Source organism: Phyllobates terribilis, unplaced genomic scaffold (genome assembly GCF_046119375.1).
Source record: "Phyllobates terribilis strain yellow unplaced genomic scaffold, ASM4611937v1 Scaffold_11__3_contigs__length_659146591, whole genome shotgun sequence".
NCBI lineage: Eukaryota > Metazoa > Chordata > Amphibia > Anura > Dendrobatidae > Phyllobates > Phyllobates terribilis.
In genome coordinates this window covers 650,529,394-650,548,370 of record NW_027362771.1, presented here as the reverse complement: position 1 = coordinate 650,548,370, position 18,977 = coordinate 650,529,394, and the positions used below count along the sequence as shown (strand labels likewise).

At 46.9% G+C, this 18,977-nt stretch overlaps 1 protein-coding gene across 1 annotated transcript in view; it reads left to right on the top strand.

Annotated features, from left to right (window-relative positions):
• The first annotated feature begins 1,053 nt into the window (after positions 1-1,053).
• Positions 1,054-18,977, top strand: part of SENP3 (SUMO specific peptidase 3) — a 44,610-nt gene continuing 26,686 nt past the window's right edge. The window contains exons 1-3 of the mRNA XM_073654596.1: positions 1,054-1,450; positions 5,011-5,431; positions 5,509-5,709. Of these exons, the coding sequence (XP_073510697.1) occupies positions 5,020-5,431; positions 5,509-5,709 (613 nt within the window). The 5' untranslated portion in view covers positions 1,054-1,450; positions 5,011-5,019. The remainder of the gene's footprint in view (positions 1,451-5,010; positions 5,432-5,508; positions 5,710-18,977) is intronic.

Genomic DNA, 18,977 nt, shown 5'->3' with positions numbered 1-18,977 from the left:
CCCTATATCTCCTCATACACTGATATTCCCCTATATCTCCTCATACACTGATATTCCCCTATATCCCCTCATACACTGATATTCCTCTATATCTCCTCATACACTGATATTCCCCTATATCCCCTCATACACTGATATTCCCCTATATCCCCTCATACACTGATATTCCCCTATATCCTCTCATACACTGATATTCCCCTATATCTCCTCATACACTGATATTCCCCTATATCTCCTCATACACTGATATTCCCCTATATCCCCTCATACAGTGATATTCCTCTATATCCCCTCATACACTGATATTCCCCTATATCTCCTCATACACTGATATTCCCCTATATCCCCTCATACACTGATATTCCCCTATATCCTCTCATACACTGATATTCCCCTATATCTCTTCATACACTGATATTCCTCTATATCTCCTCATACACTGATATTCCCCTATATCTCCTCATACACTGATATTCCTCTATATCCCCTCATACACTGATATTCCTCTATATCCCCTCATACACGGATATTCCCCTATATCTCCTCATACACTGATATTCCCCTATATCTCCTCATACACTGATATTCCCCTATATCCCCTCATACACTGATATTCCCCTATATCCCCTCATACACTGATATTCCCCTATATCCCCTCATACACTGATATTCCTCTATATCCCCTCATACACGGATATTCCCCTATATCCTCTCATACACTGATATTCCCCTATATCTCCTCATACACTGATATTCCCCTATATCTCCTCATACACTGATATTCCCCTATATCCCCTCATACACTGATATTCCTCTATATCCCCTCATACACTGATATTCCTCTATATCCCCTCATACACGGATATTCCCCTATATCCCCTCATACACTGATTTTTCTCTATATCTCCTCATACACTGATATTCCCCTATATCCCCTCATACAGTGAATTGCAGTTTCCTAGGTTACGCGTCATGTGACCTCGCTGTACCACGTGGTTCCTGAGCTGGGAGTGGAGACACAATGGCCGAGCACGTGTCCGCGGCTCTGGGTGTGGTAAGATGGCGTCCGTCGCTGCTGGTGGAGCATCATGGCGGGTCCGGAGCCGCCTGTCCGGTCGTGAAGTCGTTGCAGCATTTACTGCCCCTTCATTCATAGCTGGATGTACACACGGCCCAAGAAACCAACGTTTTGCCGGAGTACCAAGATGGCGGCAGTGAAATCTACGGGTCCCCTGGCCGCATTGAGAGAGGAATAATGGCGGCGCTTCCGGGACGGGGCGGTGTTACCATAGTGATCCCGTCCCATCCCGCGGGAGGTGTCGGCGCGGTCCTTACACGTCATTGATGTGCGTCTGCCCGACCGACGACGACAGAGAGAAAAGAGCGCGGCCCGGTGACCCGGGGAGGGGATGAGAGGACGCGGGGCGGCCTGGAGAGCAGCAGCGGACGTGTGCGTGAGGGCGCGGAACCCCCTCTATAGCGCTGCACCCCCTCTATTCTCCCATATAGCGCTGCGGCACCTTTATACCCATGTATAGCGCTGCACCCCCTATGTACCCCCATATAGCGCTTCGGCCCCTTTATGCCCCCATATAGCGTTGCACCCCCTATATATTGCTGCTGCCCCTTTATACCCCCATATAGTGCTGCACCCCTATATATCGCTGCTGCCCCTGTATGCCCCCATATAGCGTTGCACCCCCTATATATTACTGCTGCCCCTGTATACTCCCATATAGCGTTATACCCCCATATAGCGCTGCACCCCCTATATATCGCTGCTGCCCCTGTATACTCCCATATAGCGTTATACCCCCATATAGCGCTGCACCCCCTATATATCACCGCTGCCCTGTATACCCCCATATACTGCTGTATATCCCCATATAGCGTTGCATCCTCTATATATCGCTGCTGCCCCTGTATACCCCCCGTATAGCGCTATAACCTCTATATATCACTGCTGTTCCTGTATACCCCCATATAGCTCTGCCTCTCTATACACTCATATAGCGCTGCACCCCCTATATATCACCGCTGCCCTGTATACCCCCATATAGCGCTGCACCCCCTATATATCGCTGCTGCCCCTGTATGCCCCCATATAGCGTTGCATCCCCTATATATCGCTGCTGCCCCTCTATACCCCCATATAGTGCTATACTCCCTATATATTACTGCTGCTCCTGTATGCCCCCGTATAGCGCTATAACCCCCTATATATCACTGCTGCCCCTGTACCCCCATATACTGCTGTACGACCTATATAACACTGCTGCTCCTGTATACCCCTATATACCCCCACTGATGCGCCGTCTATTTCCCCCCCCTCCCTGTGTTGCGCTGCGCCGTTTATCCCCCCCCCTCCCCGTGTGGCTCTGCGCCGTCTATTCCCCCCCCACTCCCCCCGTGTGGCTCTGCGCCGTCTATTCCCCCCCCCCCCCTCCCCGTGTGGCTCTGCGCAGTCTATTCCCCCTCCTCCCCGTGTGGCGCTGCGCCGTCTATCCCCCCCCCCCTCCCCGTGTGTTGCTGCGCCGTCTATCCCCCCCTCCCCATGTGTTGCTGCGCCGTCTATTCCCCCCCCCACTTTCCCATGTGGTGCCGCACCGTCTATCCCCCCCCCCCCTTTCCCGTGTGGCGCTGCGCCGTCTATTCCCCCCCCCTCTCCCCATGTGGCGCTGCGCCGTCTATTCCCCCCAGTTCCCCGTGTGGTGCGGTGCCTTTTTCACCCCCCCCCCCCCAGTTCCCCGTGTGGTGCGGCGCCCTTTCCCCCCCCCCCCAGTTCCCCGTGTGGTGCGGCGCCCTTTTCACCCCCCCCCCCCAGTTCCCCGTGTGGTGCGGTGCCCTTTTCACCCCCCCCCCCAGTTCCCCGCGTGGCGCCCTCTTCACCCCCCAGTTCCCCGCGTGGCGCCCTCTTCACCCCCCAGTTCCCCGCGTGGCGCCCTCTTCACCCCCCAGTTCCCCGCGTGGCGCCCTCTTCACCCCCCAGTTCCCCGCGTGGCGCCCTCTTCACCCCCCAGTTCCCCGCGTGGCGCCCTCTTCACCCCCCCCCCCAGTTCCCCGCGTGGCGCCCTTTTCACCCCCCCCCCCAGTTCCCCGCGTGGCGCCCTTTTCACCCACCCCCCCCCCAGTTCCCCGCGTGGCGCCCTTTTCACCCCCCCCCAGTTCCCCGCGTGGCGCCCTTTTCACCCCCCCCCAGTTCCCCGCGTGGCGCCCTTTTCACCCCCCCCTCCCCCCCGTTTCCCGCGCGGCGCCCTTTTCACACACCCCCACAATGTGTGGCGCCACACCGTCTTTAAACCAGTCTCCCCCAATAGTCCCCCGTGTGCCGTTGCGCTGTCTCCCCCAACGCACCCCCCTTGCCTTCCTTCCCCCGTGTGGCGCGGCACCGTCTCTCCCCAGCCTTCCCCCGTGTGGCGCAGCACCGTCTCCCCCCAACATCCCCCCCTCCCTCCTTGTGGCGTTGTATTGTGCACATTGTAGAGTCAGACTGAAGGCAGCAAATTCAGGAGGGGAAGAACAGATGCAAGGAGTGAAGAGCCGTGACACAGACCAGGACTTGTTGCCCCGCTGTGCCCCCCGGTTACTCTGACGGCTGCTCGTCACCTGGAGGCTCTAGCAGCTGCGGAGGATTCCTGTCAGCCGCTTCCCTTCGCTCATCACGAACCGTCTGTAGGTGGCGGCTGGTGTTTGCTCTTGGTGCCTGTGGAGGCCTTCGCCGCCGCCGCAGCCTCCATCCCACTCCTTTTTCCATCTCCTGGAGGTTCAGCGTCCTTGTACTTATACAACACAGATCATGGTCCCTCTTAGTGCAGAGCTGACGGGATGGCGGTCGCTACATGATGGGTCATGTTCCCTGAATGTGGAATTCATCACTGGTAATGGCCACCACTGGCACTCCTCCCCCCCCATAACTCACAGTGGCACCACACATGGAGAAATCGTCCGCTCACATGTCCTGTGTCTACGAAGACATGGTCGGTCTTTGCCAAAAAAACATATTTTGGTTCATCCCAGTTCTGATCTGATGTCCGGTCCTTACAAACCTCTTCTGGTCTGTGGTCCTCAGTCTCTGCTTCTTTTCAGCACTTTGACCATAGAGGCCACTCCTCGCAGTCTCCTCTGGAGAGTGGTGATGGGATGTCTGCTACCTGATGTTTCAGCATCGTTTGTGAGGGCCGTTCTGAGGTCTGTAGCCGATGAACTTATCCTCTGCAGCAGAGGTCGTTCTTCATCTTCTATTCTTTGAGATACAGTTCCATCATGGTGATTGATGGTTTTCATGACTGCAATTGAGACCTTCAAGGTTCCAGCAATGTCTTTCAGTAATGATGGTGTCTTAGCTGATTGCTTCTTGCCGTATCCCGGCTTAGGGCAGTTGTGGAATAGGCTCAGTCATGTATGGAGCTGCGCACAGACACTGCTGCAACAAAACATCTCTGATGGGCGCAAACACTTTCTGAAGGCCGGTGCTTCCACAATTGACCTGACGATGTAACCTGATCATTGGAGCCATTCCTGGTGCCGAGGGGGGAGTACAGGGGCACATGTAGACTCTGAGGGGGGTTACATGTACTGGGTCATAGAGGATCCTTTACTCCTTGTTTCCATCTACCTGTCTTCCTGGATTTGTCGCCTCCAGTCTGAATCTACAGTGTGCACGTTCCAATAAGAGCAAAGAACAATTGTGTGAGCAGGGGCGTCCAGACCTTTGAATGCTGCGGTATCTCTGGCCCCCACTACACCCTATGATCACATGTATCCTGGTAATATACCGCAGCCCCCTTACATCACCCCCCACACCAGTAATGTGCTGCTCCCATCGTGACGCAGCACTAGGTCCGTGGCGGGCGTCCCCCCGTCCCCCCCCTAGTCCTGCGTGCCATCCCCCACCCGGCGGGCGTGTCCCCTCTTCCCGCAGTACCCCACCTGGCGGACGTCCCCTTGCCCCATCGTGCAGGGGGCCTGAGCACAGTACGGTGGGCTCAATCCTGCTTTTGTGTCTTGCAGCTCCCCACTATGAGGCACTCGCCGGTCCAGCGCCATCTTACCCCCTTCGCCAGCCACCTCCTGTCCCCCGGGAAGCACGACAAGCTGTTCAGTATCCGGGAGGATGGCTGCTGGGATCAGGAGGAGGAGGACAAGTCACAGCTGAAGAAACCCTGCAGGCAGCCCCCGAGGCAGCAGCGCCGAGGGCGGAGGCGGCGGGTGCGAGAGCTGCGCTCCCTCTACCTGCGCTTCTACAAGAGGACAATCTCCCTGCCCTTCTACTGGAAGATATGGGGCAGCCTGGGGGGACGCAGGAGACGATTAGGGTCCAGGAGGAGGGGAGGTGGAGGGGGGTCTGCAGGGATGGTGGTGGGGAAAGCACAGCGCTTGGGACCTATGGAGGAGCAGTCACTGGCCAATTACATGGCTGACGAGGATGCAGGTAAGGACCGGCCACCTCCCTGCCTTTTCCCTCCGTCTCCTGATCCCACCCTCTGATATCCCTCCTTTTACCCCCAGGTTCAACATTCAGACTTCCTAACGGTTTCTCCCCTCTCCCCACCGAGTCTGAGACCATCCTCATCAGCAATGTGTGCAGCATCGGGACAGTGGACGGCGCGGCCCCCAATGGACCCCACAACCAAGCAGACTTAACCCCCTCACCAGAGAAGGAGGTCCCGGCCCCTGCGCTAAACGAGGAGCATGTGGCCTGTGTACAGAGTGAGTCCATCCACCCCTCATGTCACCCAGATATCGCACGACTAAAGGGTGTGAGTGCCCCCACACCCCCGACATCACGTGACCTGTTACTGAGCGGTGTAACTGTGCAAGTGTCTGCACCTTATGGCGTGACAAGGCCACCGCCAGCAGCTGTGGGAGAAATGCTGACTTACATCCTGTATTATACTCCAGAGCTGCATTCACTATTCTGCTGGTGCAGTCACTGTGTACATACATTACATTACTGATCCTGAGTTACATCCTGTATTATCCTCCAGAGCTGCACTCACTATTCTGCTGGTGCAGTCACTGTGTACATACATTACTGATCCTGAGTTACCTCCTGTATTATCCTCCAGAGCTGCATTCACTATTCTGCTGGTGCAGTCACTGTGTACATACATTACTGATCCTGAGTTACATCCTGTATTATCCTCCAGAGCTGCACTCACTATTCTGCTGGTGCAGTCACTGTGTACATACATTACATTACTGATCCTGAGTTACATCCTGTATTATACTCCAGAGCTGCACTCACTATTCTGCTGGTGCAGTCACTGTGTACATACATTACATTACTGATCCTGAGTTACCTCCTGTATTATCCTCCAGAGCTGCACTCACTATTCTGCTGGTGCAGTCACTGTGTACATACATTACATTACTGATCCTGAGTTACATCCTGTATTATACTCCAGAGCTGCACTCACTATTCTGCTGGTGCAGTCACTGTGTACAAACATTACATTACTGATCCTGAGTTACATCCTGTATTATACTCCAGAGCTGCACTCACTATTCTGCTGGTGCAGTCACTGTGTACATACATTACATTACTGATCCTGAGTTACCTCCTGTATTATCCTCCAGAGCTGCACTCACTATTCTGCTGGTGCAGTCACTGTGTACATACATTACATTACTGATCCTGAGTTACATCCTGTATTATCCTCCAGAGCTGCACTCACTATTCTGCTGGTGCAGTCACTGTGTACATACATTACTGATCCTGAGTTACATCCTGTATTATACTCCAGAGCCGCACTCACTATTCTGCTGGTGCAGTCACTGTGTACATACATTACTGATCCTGAGTTACATCCTGTATTATACTCCAGAGCTGCACTCACTATTCTGCTGGTGCAGTCAGTGTGTACATACATTACATTACTGATCCTAAGTTACATCCTGTATTATCCTCCAGAGCTACACTCACTATTCTGCTGGTGGAGTCACTGTGTACATACACTACATTACTGATCCTGAGTTACATCCTGTATTATACTCCAGAGCTGCACTCACTATTCTGCTGGTGCAGTCACTGTGTACATACATTACATTACTGATCCTGAGTTACCTCCTGTATTATACCCCAGAGCTGCACTCACTATTCTGCTGGTGCAGTCACTGTGTACATACATTACATTACTGATCGTGAGTTACATCCTGTATTATACTCCAGAGCTGCACTCACTATTCTGCTGGTGCAGACACTGTGTACATACATTACATTACTGATCCTGAGTCACCTCCTGTATTATCCTCCAGAGCTGCACTCACTATTCTGCTGGTGGAGTCACTGTGTACATACATTACATTACTGATCCTGAGTTACCTCCTATATTATACTCCAGAGCTGCACTCACTATTCTGCTGGTGCAGTCACTGTGTACATACATTACATTACTGATCCTGAGTTACATCCTGTATTATACTCCAGAGCTGCACTCACTATTCTGCTGGTGCAGTCACTGTGTACATACATTACATTACTGATCCTGAGTTACCTCCTATATTATACTCCAGAGCTGCACTCACTATTCTGCTGGTGCAGTCACTGTGTACATACATTACATTACTGATCCTGAGTTACATCCTGTATTATACTCCAGAGCTGCACTCACTATTCTGCTGGTGCAGTCACTGTGTACATACATTACATTACTGATCCTGAGTTACCTCCTGTATTATACTCCAGAGCTGCACTCACTATTCTGCTGGTGCAGTCACCGTGTACATACATTACTGATCCTCAGTTACATCCTGTATTATCCTCCAGAGCTGCACTCACTATTCTGCTGGTGCAGTCACTGTGTACATACATTACATTACTGATCCTGGGTCACATCCTGTATTATACTCCAGAGCTGCACTCACTATTCTGCTGGTGCAGTCACTGTGTACATAAATTACATTACTGATCCTGAGTTACATCCTGTATTATACCCCAGAGCTGCACTCACTATTCTGCTGGTGGAGTCACTGTGTACATACATTACTGATCCTGAGTTACATCCTGTATTATACTCCAGAGCTGCACTCACTATTCTGCTGGTGCAGTCACTGTGTACATACATTACATTACTGATCCTGAGTTACCTCCTGTATTATACTCCAGAGCTGCACTCACTATTCTGCTGGTGCAGTCACTGTGTACATACATTACTGATCCTCAGTTACATCCTGTATTATCCTCCAGAGCTGCACTCACTATTCTGCTGGTGCAGTCACTGTGTACATACATTACATTACTGATCCTGAGTTACCTCCTGTATTATCCTCCAGAGCTGCACTCACTATTCTGCTGGTGCAGTCACTGTGTACATACATTACATTACTGATCCTGAGTTACATCCTGTATTATCCTCCAGAGCTGCACTCACTATTCTGCTGGTGCAGTCACTGTGTACATACATTACTGATCCTGAGTTACATCCTGTATTATACTCCAGAGCTGCACTCACTATTCTGCTGGTGGAGTCACTGTGTACATAAATTACATTACTGATCCTGAGTTACATCCTGTATTATACTCCAGAGCTGCACTCACTATTCTGCTGGTGCAGTCACTGTGTACATACATTACATTACTGATCCTGAGTTACCTCCTGTATTATACTCCAGAGCTGCACTCACTATTCTGCTGGTGCAGTCACCGTGTACATACATTACTGATCCTCAGTTACATCCTGTATTATACTCCAGAGCTGCACTCACTATTCTGCTGGTGCAGTCACTGTGTACATACATTACATTACTGATCCTGAGTTACATCCTGTATTATACTCCAGAGCTGCACTCACTATTCTGCTGGTGCAGTCACTGTGTACATACATTACATTACTGATCCTGAGTTACATCCTGTATTATACTCCAGAGCTGCACTCACTATTCTGCTGGTGGAGTCACTGTGTACATACATTACATTACTGATCCTGAGTTACATCCTATATTATACTCCAGAGCTGCACTCACTATTCTGCTGGTGCAGTCACTGTGTACATACATTACTGATCCTCAGTTACATCCTGTATTATCCTCCAGAGCTGCACTCACTATTCTGCTGGTGCAGTCACTGTGTACATACATTACAATACTGATCCTGAGTAACATCCTGTATTATACTCCAGAGCTGCACTCACTATTCTGCTGGTGCAGTCACTGTGTACATACATTACATTACTGATCCTGAGTTACATCCTGTATTATACTCCAGAGCTGCACTCACTATTCTGCTGGTGCAGTCACTGTGTACATACATTACATTACTGATCCTGAGTTACACCCTGTATTATACCCCAGAGCTGCACTCACTATTCTGCTGGTGCAGTCACTGTGTACATACATTACATTACTGATCCTGAGTTACCTCCTGTATTATCCTCCAGAGCTGCACTCACTATTCTGCTGGTGCAGTCACTGTGTACATATATTACATTACTGATCCTGAGTTACATCCTGTATTATACTCCAGAGCTGCACTCACTATTCTGCTGGTGCAGTCACTGTGTACATACATTACATTACTGATCCTGAGTTACACCCTGTATTATAATCCAGAGCTGCACTCACTATTCTGCTGGTGCAGTCACTGTGTACATACATTACTGATCCTGAGTTACATCCTGTATTATACTCCAGAGCTGCACTCACTATTCTGCTGGTGGAGTCACTGTGTACATACATTACATTACTGATCCTGAGTTACATCCTGTATTATACTCCAGAGCTGCACTCACTATTCTGCTGGTGCAGTCACTGTGTACATACGTTACATTACTGATCCTGAGTTACCTCCTGTATTATACTCCAGAGCTGCACTCACTATTCTGCTGGTGCAGTCACCGTGTCCATACATTACTGATCCTCAGTTACATCCTGTATTATTCTCCAGAGCTGCACTCACTATTCTGCTGGTGCAGTCACTGTGTACATACATTACATTACTGATCCTGGGTCACATCCTGTATTATACTCCAGAGCTGCACTCACTATTCTGCTGGTGCAGTCACTGTGTACATACATTACATTACTGATCCTGAGTTACATCCTGTATTATACCCCAGAGCTGCACTCACTATTCTGCTGGTGGAGTCACTGTGTACATACATTACTGATCCTGAGTTACATCCTGTATTATACTCCAGAGCTGCACTCACTATTCTGCTGGTGCAGTCACTGTGTACATACATTACATTACTGATCCTGAGTTACATCCTGTATTATACTCCAGAGCTGCACTCACTATTCTGCTGGTGCAGTCACTGTGTACATACATTACTGATCCTCAGTTACATCCTGTATTATCCTCCAGAGCTGCACTCACTATTCTGCTGGTGCAGTCACTGTGTACATACATTACAATACTGATCCTGAGTAACATCCTGTATTATACTCCAGAGCTGCACTCACTATTCTGCTGGTGCAGTCACTGTGTACATACATTACATTACTGATCCGGAGTTACATCCTGTATTATCCTCCAGAGCTGCACTCACTATTCTGCTGGTGCAGTCACTGTGTACATACATTACATTACTGATCCTGAGTTACACCCTGTATTATACCCCAGAGCTGCACTCACTATTCTGCTGGTGCAGTCACTGTGTACATACATTACATTACTGATCCTGAGTTACCTCCTGTATTATCCTCCAGAGCTGCACTCACTATTCTGCTGGTGCAGTCACTGTGTACATATATTACATTACTGATCCTGAGTTACATCCTGTATTATACTCCAGAGCTGCACTCACTATTCTGCTGGTGCAGTCACTGTGTACATACATTACATTACTGATCCTGAGTTACACCCTGTATTATAATCCAGAGCTGCACTCACTATTCTGCGGGTGCAGTCACTGTGTACATACATTACATTTCTGATCCTGAGTTACACCCTGTATTATAATCCAGAGCTGCACTCACTATTCTGCTGGTGCAGTCACTGTGTACATACATTACTGATCCTGAGTTACATCCTGTATTATACTCCAGAGCTGCACTCACTATTCTGCTGGTGCAGTCACTGTGTACATACATTACATTACTGATCCTGAGTTACATCCTGTATTATACTCCAGAGCTGCACTCACTATTCTGCTGGTGCTGACACTGTGTACATACATTACATTACTGATCCTGAGTTACATCCTGTATTATACTCCAGAGCTGCACTCACTATTCTGCTGGTGCAGTCACTGTGTACATACATTACATTACTGATCCGGAGTTACATCCTGTATTATCCTCCAGAGCTGCACTCACTATTCTGCTGGTGCAGTCACTGTGTACATACATTACATTACTGATCCTGAGTTACACCCTGTATTATACCCCAGAGCTGCACTCACTATTCTGCTGGTGGAGTCACTGTGTACATACATTACATTACTGATCCTGAGTTACATCCTGTATTATACTCCAGAGCTGCACTCACTATTCTGCTGGTGCAGTCACTGTGTACATACGTTACATTACTGATCCGGAGTTACCTCCTGTATTATACTCCAGAGCTGCACTCACTATTCTGCTGGTGCAGTCACCGTGTCCATACATTACTGATCCTCAGTTACATACTGTATTATTCTCCAGAGCTGCACTCACTATTCTGCTGGTGCAGTCACTGTGTACATACATTACATTACTGATCCTGGGTCACATCCTGTATTATACTCCAGAGCTGCACTCACTATTCTGCTGGTGCAGTCACTGTGTACATACATTACATTAACTGATCCTGAGTTACATCCTGTATTATACCCCAGAGCTGCACTCACTATTCTGCTGGTGGAGTCACTGTGTACATACATTACTGATCCTGAGTTACATCCTGTATTATACTCCAGAGCTGCACTCACTATTCTGCTGGTGCAGTCACTGTGTACATACATTACATTACTGATCCTGAGTTACATCCTGTATTATACTCCAGAGCTGCACTCACTATTCTGCTGGTGCAGTCACTGTGTACATACATTACTGATCCTCAGTTACATCCTGTATTATCCTCCAGAGCTGCACTCACTATTCTGCTGGTGCAGTCACTGTGTACATACATTACAATACTGATCCTGAGTAACATCCTGTATTATACTCCAGAGCTGCACTCACTATTCTGCTGGTGCAGTCACTGTGTACATACATTACATTACTGATCCGGAGTTACATCCTGTATTATCCTCCAGAGCTGCACTCACTATTCTGCTGGTGCAGTCACTGTGTACATACATTACATTACTGATCCTGAGTTACACCCTGTATTATACCCCAGAGCTGCACTCACTATTCTGCTGGTGCAGTCACTGTGTACATACATTACATTACTGATCCTGAGTTACCTCCTGTATTATCCTCCAGAGCTGCACTCACTATTCTGCTGGTGCAGTCACTGTGTACATATATTACATTACTGATCCTGAGTTACATCCTGTATTATACTCCAGAGCTGCACTCACTATTCTGCTGGTGCAGTCACTGTGTACATACATTACATTACTGATCCTGAGTTACACCCTGTATTATAATCCAGAGCTGCACTCACTATTCTGCGGGTGCAGTCACTGTGTACATACATTACATTTCTGATCCTGAGTTACACCCTGTATTATAATCCAGAGCTGCACTCACTATTCTGCTGGTGCAGTCACTGTGTACATACATTACTGATCCTGAGTTACATCCTGTATTATACTCCAGAGCTGCACTCACTATTCTGCTGGTGCAGTCACTGTGTACATACATTACATTACTGATCCTGAGTTACATCCTGTATTATACTCCAGAGCTGCACTCACTATTCTGCTGGTGCTGACACTGTGTACATACATTACATTACTGATCCTGAGTTACATCCTGTATTATACTCCAGAGCTGCACTCACTATTCTGCTGGTGCAGTCACTGTGTACATACATTACATTACTGATCCGGAGTTACATCCTGTATTATCCTCCAGAGCTGCACTCACTATTCTGCTGGTGCAGTCACTGTGTACATACATTACATTACTGATCCTGAGTTACACCCTGTATTATACCCCAGAGCTGCACTCACTATTCTGCTGGTGCAGTCACTGTGTACATACATTACATTACTGATCCTGAGTTACCTCCTGTATTATCCTCCAGAGCTGCACTCACTATTCTGCTGGTGCAGTCACTGTGTACATATATTACATTTCTGATCCTGAGTTACACCCTGTATTATAATCCAGAGCTGCACTCACTATTCTGCTGGTGCAGTCACTGTGTACATACATTACTGATCCTGAGTTACATCCTGTATTATACTCCAGAGCTGCACTCACTATTCTGCTGGTGCAGTCACTGTGTACATACATTACATTACTGATCCTGAGTTACATCCTGTATTATACTCCAGAGCTGCACTCACTATTCTGCTGGTGCAGTCACTGTGTACATACATTACATTACTGATCCTGAGTTACATCCTGTATTATACTCCAGAGCTGCACTCACTATTCTGCTGGTGGAGTCACTGTGTACATTCATTACATTACTGATCCTGAGTAACATCCTGTATTATACTCCAGAGCTGCACTCACTATTCTGCTGGTGCAGTCACTGTGTACATACATTACATTACTGATCCTGAGTAACATCCTGTATTATACTCCAGAGCTGCACTCACTATTCTGCTGGTGCAGTCACTGTGTACATACATTACATTACTGATCCTGAGTAACATCCTGTATTATACTCCAGAGCTGCACTCACTATTCTGCTGGTGCAGTCACTGTGTACATACATTGCATTACTGATCCTGAGTTACATCCTGTTTTATCCTCCAGAGCTGCACTCACTATTCTGCTGGTGGAGTCACTGTGTACTTACATTACATTACTGATCCTGAGTTACATCCTGTATTATACTCCAGAGCTGCACTCACTATTCTGCTGGTGCAGACACTGTGTACATACATTACATTACTGATCCTGAGTTACATCCTGTATTATACTCCAGAGCTGCACTCACTATTCTGCTGGTGCAGTCACTGTGTACATACATTACATTACTGATCCTGAGTTACATTCTGTATTATCCTCCAGAGCTGCACTCACTATTCTGCTGGTGCTGACACTGTGTACATACATTACATTACTGATCCTGAGTTACATCCTGTATTATACTCCAGAGCTGCACTCACTATTCTGCTGGTGCAGTCACTGTGTACATACATTACATTACTGTTCCTGAGTTACATCCTGTATTATACTCCAGAGCTGCACTCACTATTCTGCTGGTGCAGTCACTGTGTACATACATTACATTACTGATGCTGAGTTACATCCTGTATTATACTCCAGAGCTGCACTCACTATTCTGCTGGTGCAGTCACTGTGTACATACATTACATTACTGTTCCTGAGTTACATCCTGTATTATACTCCAGAGCTGCACTCACTATTCTGCTGGTGCAGTCACTGTGTACATACATTACATTACTGTTCCTGAGTTACATCCTGTATTATACTCCAGAGCTGCACTCACTATTCTGCTGGTGCAGTCACTGTGTACATACATTACATTACTGATCCTGAGTTACATCCTGTATTATACTCCAGAGCTGCACTCACTATTCTGCTGGTGCAGTCACTGTGTACATACATTACATTACTGATCCTGAGTTACATCCTGTATTATACTCCAGAGCTGCACTCACTATTCTGCTGGTGCAGTCACTGTGTACATACATTACATTACTGATCCTGAGTTACATTCTGTATTATCCTCCAGAGCTGCACTCACTATTCTGCTGGTGCAGACACTGTGTACATACATTACATTACTGATCCTGAGTTACCTCCTATATTATACTCCAGAGCTGCACTCACTATTCTGCTGGTGCAGTCACTGTGTACATACATTACATTACTGATCCTGAGTTACATCCTGTATTATACTCCAGAGCTGTACTCACTATTCTGCTGGTGCAGTCACTGTGTACATACATTACATTACTGATCCGGAGTTACATTCTGTATTATCCTCCAGAGCTGCACTCACTATTCTGCTGGTGCAGACACTGTGTACATACATTACATTACTGATCCTGAGTTACCTCCTATATTATACTCCAGAGCTGCACTCACTATTCTGCTGGTGCAGTCACTGTGTACATACATTACATTACTGATCCTGAGTTACATCCTGTATTATACCCCAGAGCTGTACTCACTATTCTGCTGGTGCAGTCACTGTGTACATACATTACATTACTGATCCTGAGTTACATCCTGTATTATACTCCAGAGCTGCACTCACTATTCTGCTGGTGCAGTCACTGTGTACATACATTACATTACTGATCCTGAGTTACATCCTATATTATACTCCAGAGCTGCACTCACTATTCTGCTGGTGCAGTCACTGTGTACATACATTACTGATCCTGAGTTACATCCTGTATTATACTCCAGAGCTGCACTCACTATTCTGCTGGTGCAGTCACTGTGTACATACATTACTGATCCTGAGTTACATCCTGTATTATACTCCAGAGCTGCACTCACTATTCTGCTGGTGCAGTCACTGTGTACATACATTACTGATCCTGAGTTACATCCTGCATTATACTCCAGAGCTGCACTCACTATTCTGCTGGTGCAGTCACTGTGTACATACATTTCTGATCCTGAGTTACATCCTGTATTATTCTCCAGAGCTGCACTCACTATTCTGCTGGTGCAGTCACTGTGTACATACATTACATTACTGATCCTGAGTTACCTCCTGTATTATTCTCCAGAGCTGCACTCACTATTCTGCTGGTGCAGTCACTGTGTACATACATTACATTACTGATCCGGAGTTACATCCTGTATTATACTCCAGAGCTGCACTCACTATTCTGCTGGTGCAGTCACTGTGTACATACATTACATTACTGATCCTGAGTTACATCCTATATTATACTCCAGAGCTGCACTCACTATTCTGCTGGTGCATTCACTGTGTACATACATTACTGATCCTGAGTAACATCCTGTATTATACTCCAGAGCTGCACTCACTATTCTGCTGGTGCAGTCACTGTGTACATACATTACATTACTGATCCTGAATAACATCCTGTATTATACTCCAGAGCTGCACTCACTATTCTGCTGGTGCAGTCACTGTGTACATACATTACATTACTGATCCTGAGTTACATCCTGTTTTATCCTCCAGAGCTGCACTCACTATTCTGCTGGTGGAGTCACTGTGTACTTACATTACATTACTGATCCTGAGTTACATCCTGTATTATACTCCAGAGCTGCACTCACTATTCTGCTGGTGCTGACACTGTGTACATACATTACATTACTGATCCTGAGTTACATCCTGTATTATACTCCAGAGCTGCACTCACTATTCTGCTGGTGCAGTCACTGTGTACATACATTACATTACTGATCCTGAGTTACATCCTGTATTATACTCCAGAGCTGCACTCACTATTCTGCTGGTGCAGTCACTGTGTACATACATTACATTACTGATCCTGAGTTACATTCTGTATTATCCTCCAGAGCTGCACTCACTATTCTGCTGGTGCAGACACTGTGTACATACATTACATTACTGATCCTGAGTTACATCCTATATTATACTCCAGAGCTGCACTCACTATTCTGCTGGTGCAGTCACTGTGTACATACATTACATTACTGATCCTGAGTTACATCCTATATTATACTCCAGAGCTGCACTCACTATTCTGCTGGTGCAGTCACTGTGTACATACATTACTGATCCTGAGTTACATCCTGTATTATACTCCAGAGCTGCACTCACTATTCTGCTGGTGCAGTCACTGTGTACATACATTACATTACTGATCCTGAGTTACATCCTGTATTATACTCCAGAGCTGCACTCACTATTCTGCTGGTGCAGTCACTGTGTACATACATTACATTACTGATCCTGAGTTACATTCTGTATTATCCTCCAGAGCTGCACTCACTATTCTGCTGGTGCAGTCACTGTGTACATACATTACATTACTGATCCTGAGTTACATCCTGTATTATACTCCAGAGCTGCACTCACTATTCTGCTGGTGCAGTCACTGTGTACATACATTACATTACTGATCCTGAGTTACATTCTGTATTATCCTCCAGAGCTGCACTCACTATTCTGCTGGTGCAGTCACTGTGTACATACATTACATTACTGATCCTGAGTTACATCCTGTATTATACTCCAGAGCTGCACTCACTATTCTGCTGGTGCAGTCACTGTGTACATACATTACATTACTGATCCTGAGTTACATCCTGTATTATACTCCAGAGCTGCACTCACTATTCTGCTGGTGCAATCACTGTGTACATACATTACATTACTGATCCTGAGTTACATCCTGTATTATACTCCAGAGCTGCACTCACTATTCTGCTGGTGGAGTCACTGTGTACATACATTACATTACTGATCCTGAGTTACATCCTGTATTATACTCCAGAGCTGCACTCACTATTCTGCTGGTGCAGTCACTGTGTACATACATTACATTACTGATCCTGAGTTACATTCTGTATTATCCTCCAGAGCTGCACTCACTATTCTGCTGGTGCAGTCACTGTGTACATACATTACATTACTGATCCTGAGTTACATCCTGTATTATACTCCAGAGCTGCACTCACTATTCTGCTGGTGCAGTCACTGTGTACATACATTACATTACTGATCCTGAGTTACCTCCTGTATTATACTCCAGAGCTGCACTCACTATTCTGCTGGTGGAGTCACTGTGTACATACATTACATTACTGATCCTGAGTTACATCCTGTATTATACTCCAGATCTGCACTCACTATTCTGCTGGTGCAATCACTGTGTACATACATTACATTACTGATCCTGAGTTACCTCCTGTATTATACTCCAGAGCTGCAGTCACTATTCTGCTGGTGCAGTCACTGTGTACATACATTACATTACTGATCCTGAGTTACATCCTGTATTATACTCCAGAGCTGCACTCACTATTCTGCTGGTGGAGTCACTGTGTACATACATTACATTACTGATCCTGAGTTACATCCTATATTATACTCCAGAGCTGCACTCACTATTCTGCTGGTGCAGTCACTGTGTACATACATTACATTACTGATCCTGAGTTACCTCCTATATTATACTCCAGAGCTGCACTCACTATTCTGCTGGTGCAGTCACTGTGTACATACATTACTGATCCTGAGTTACATCCTGTATTATACTCCAGATCTGCACTCACTATTCTGCTGGTGCAATCACTGTGTACATACATTACATTACTGATCCTGAGTTACATCCTGTATTATACTCCAGAGCTGCACTCACTATTCTGCTGGTGGAGTCACTGTGTACATACATTACATTACTGATCCTGAGTTACATCCTATATTATACTCCAGAGCTGCACTCACTATTCTGCTGGTGCAGTCACTGTGTACATACATTACATTACTGATCCTGAGTTACCTCCTATATTATACTCCAGAGCTGCACTCACTATTCTGCTGGTGCAGTCACTGTGTACATACATTACATTACTGATCCTGAGTTACATCCTATATTATACTCCAGAGCTGCACTCACTATTCTGCTGGTGCAATCACTGTGTACATACATTACATTACTGATCCTGAGTTACATCCTGTATTATACTCCAGAGCTGCACTCACTATTCTGCTGGTGGAGTCACTGTGTACATACATTACATTACTGATCCTGAGTTACATCCTATATTATACTCCAGAGCTGCACTCACTATTCTGCTGGTGCAGTCACTGTGTACATACATTACATTACTGATCCTGAGTTACCTCCTATATTATACTCCAGAGCTGCACTCACTATTCTGCTGGTGCAGTCACTGTGTACATACATTACATTACTGATCCTGAGTTACATCCTATATTATACTCCAGAGCTGCACTCACTATTCTGCTGGTGCAGTCACTGTGTACATACATTACTGAT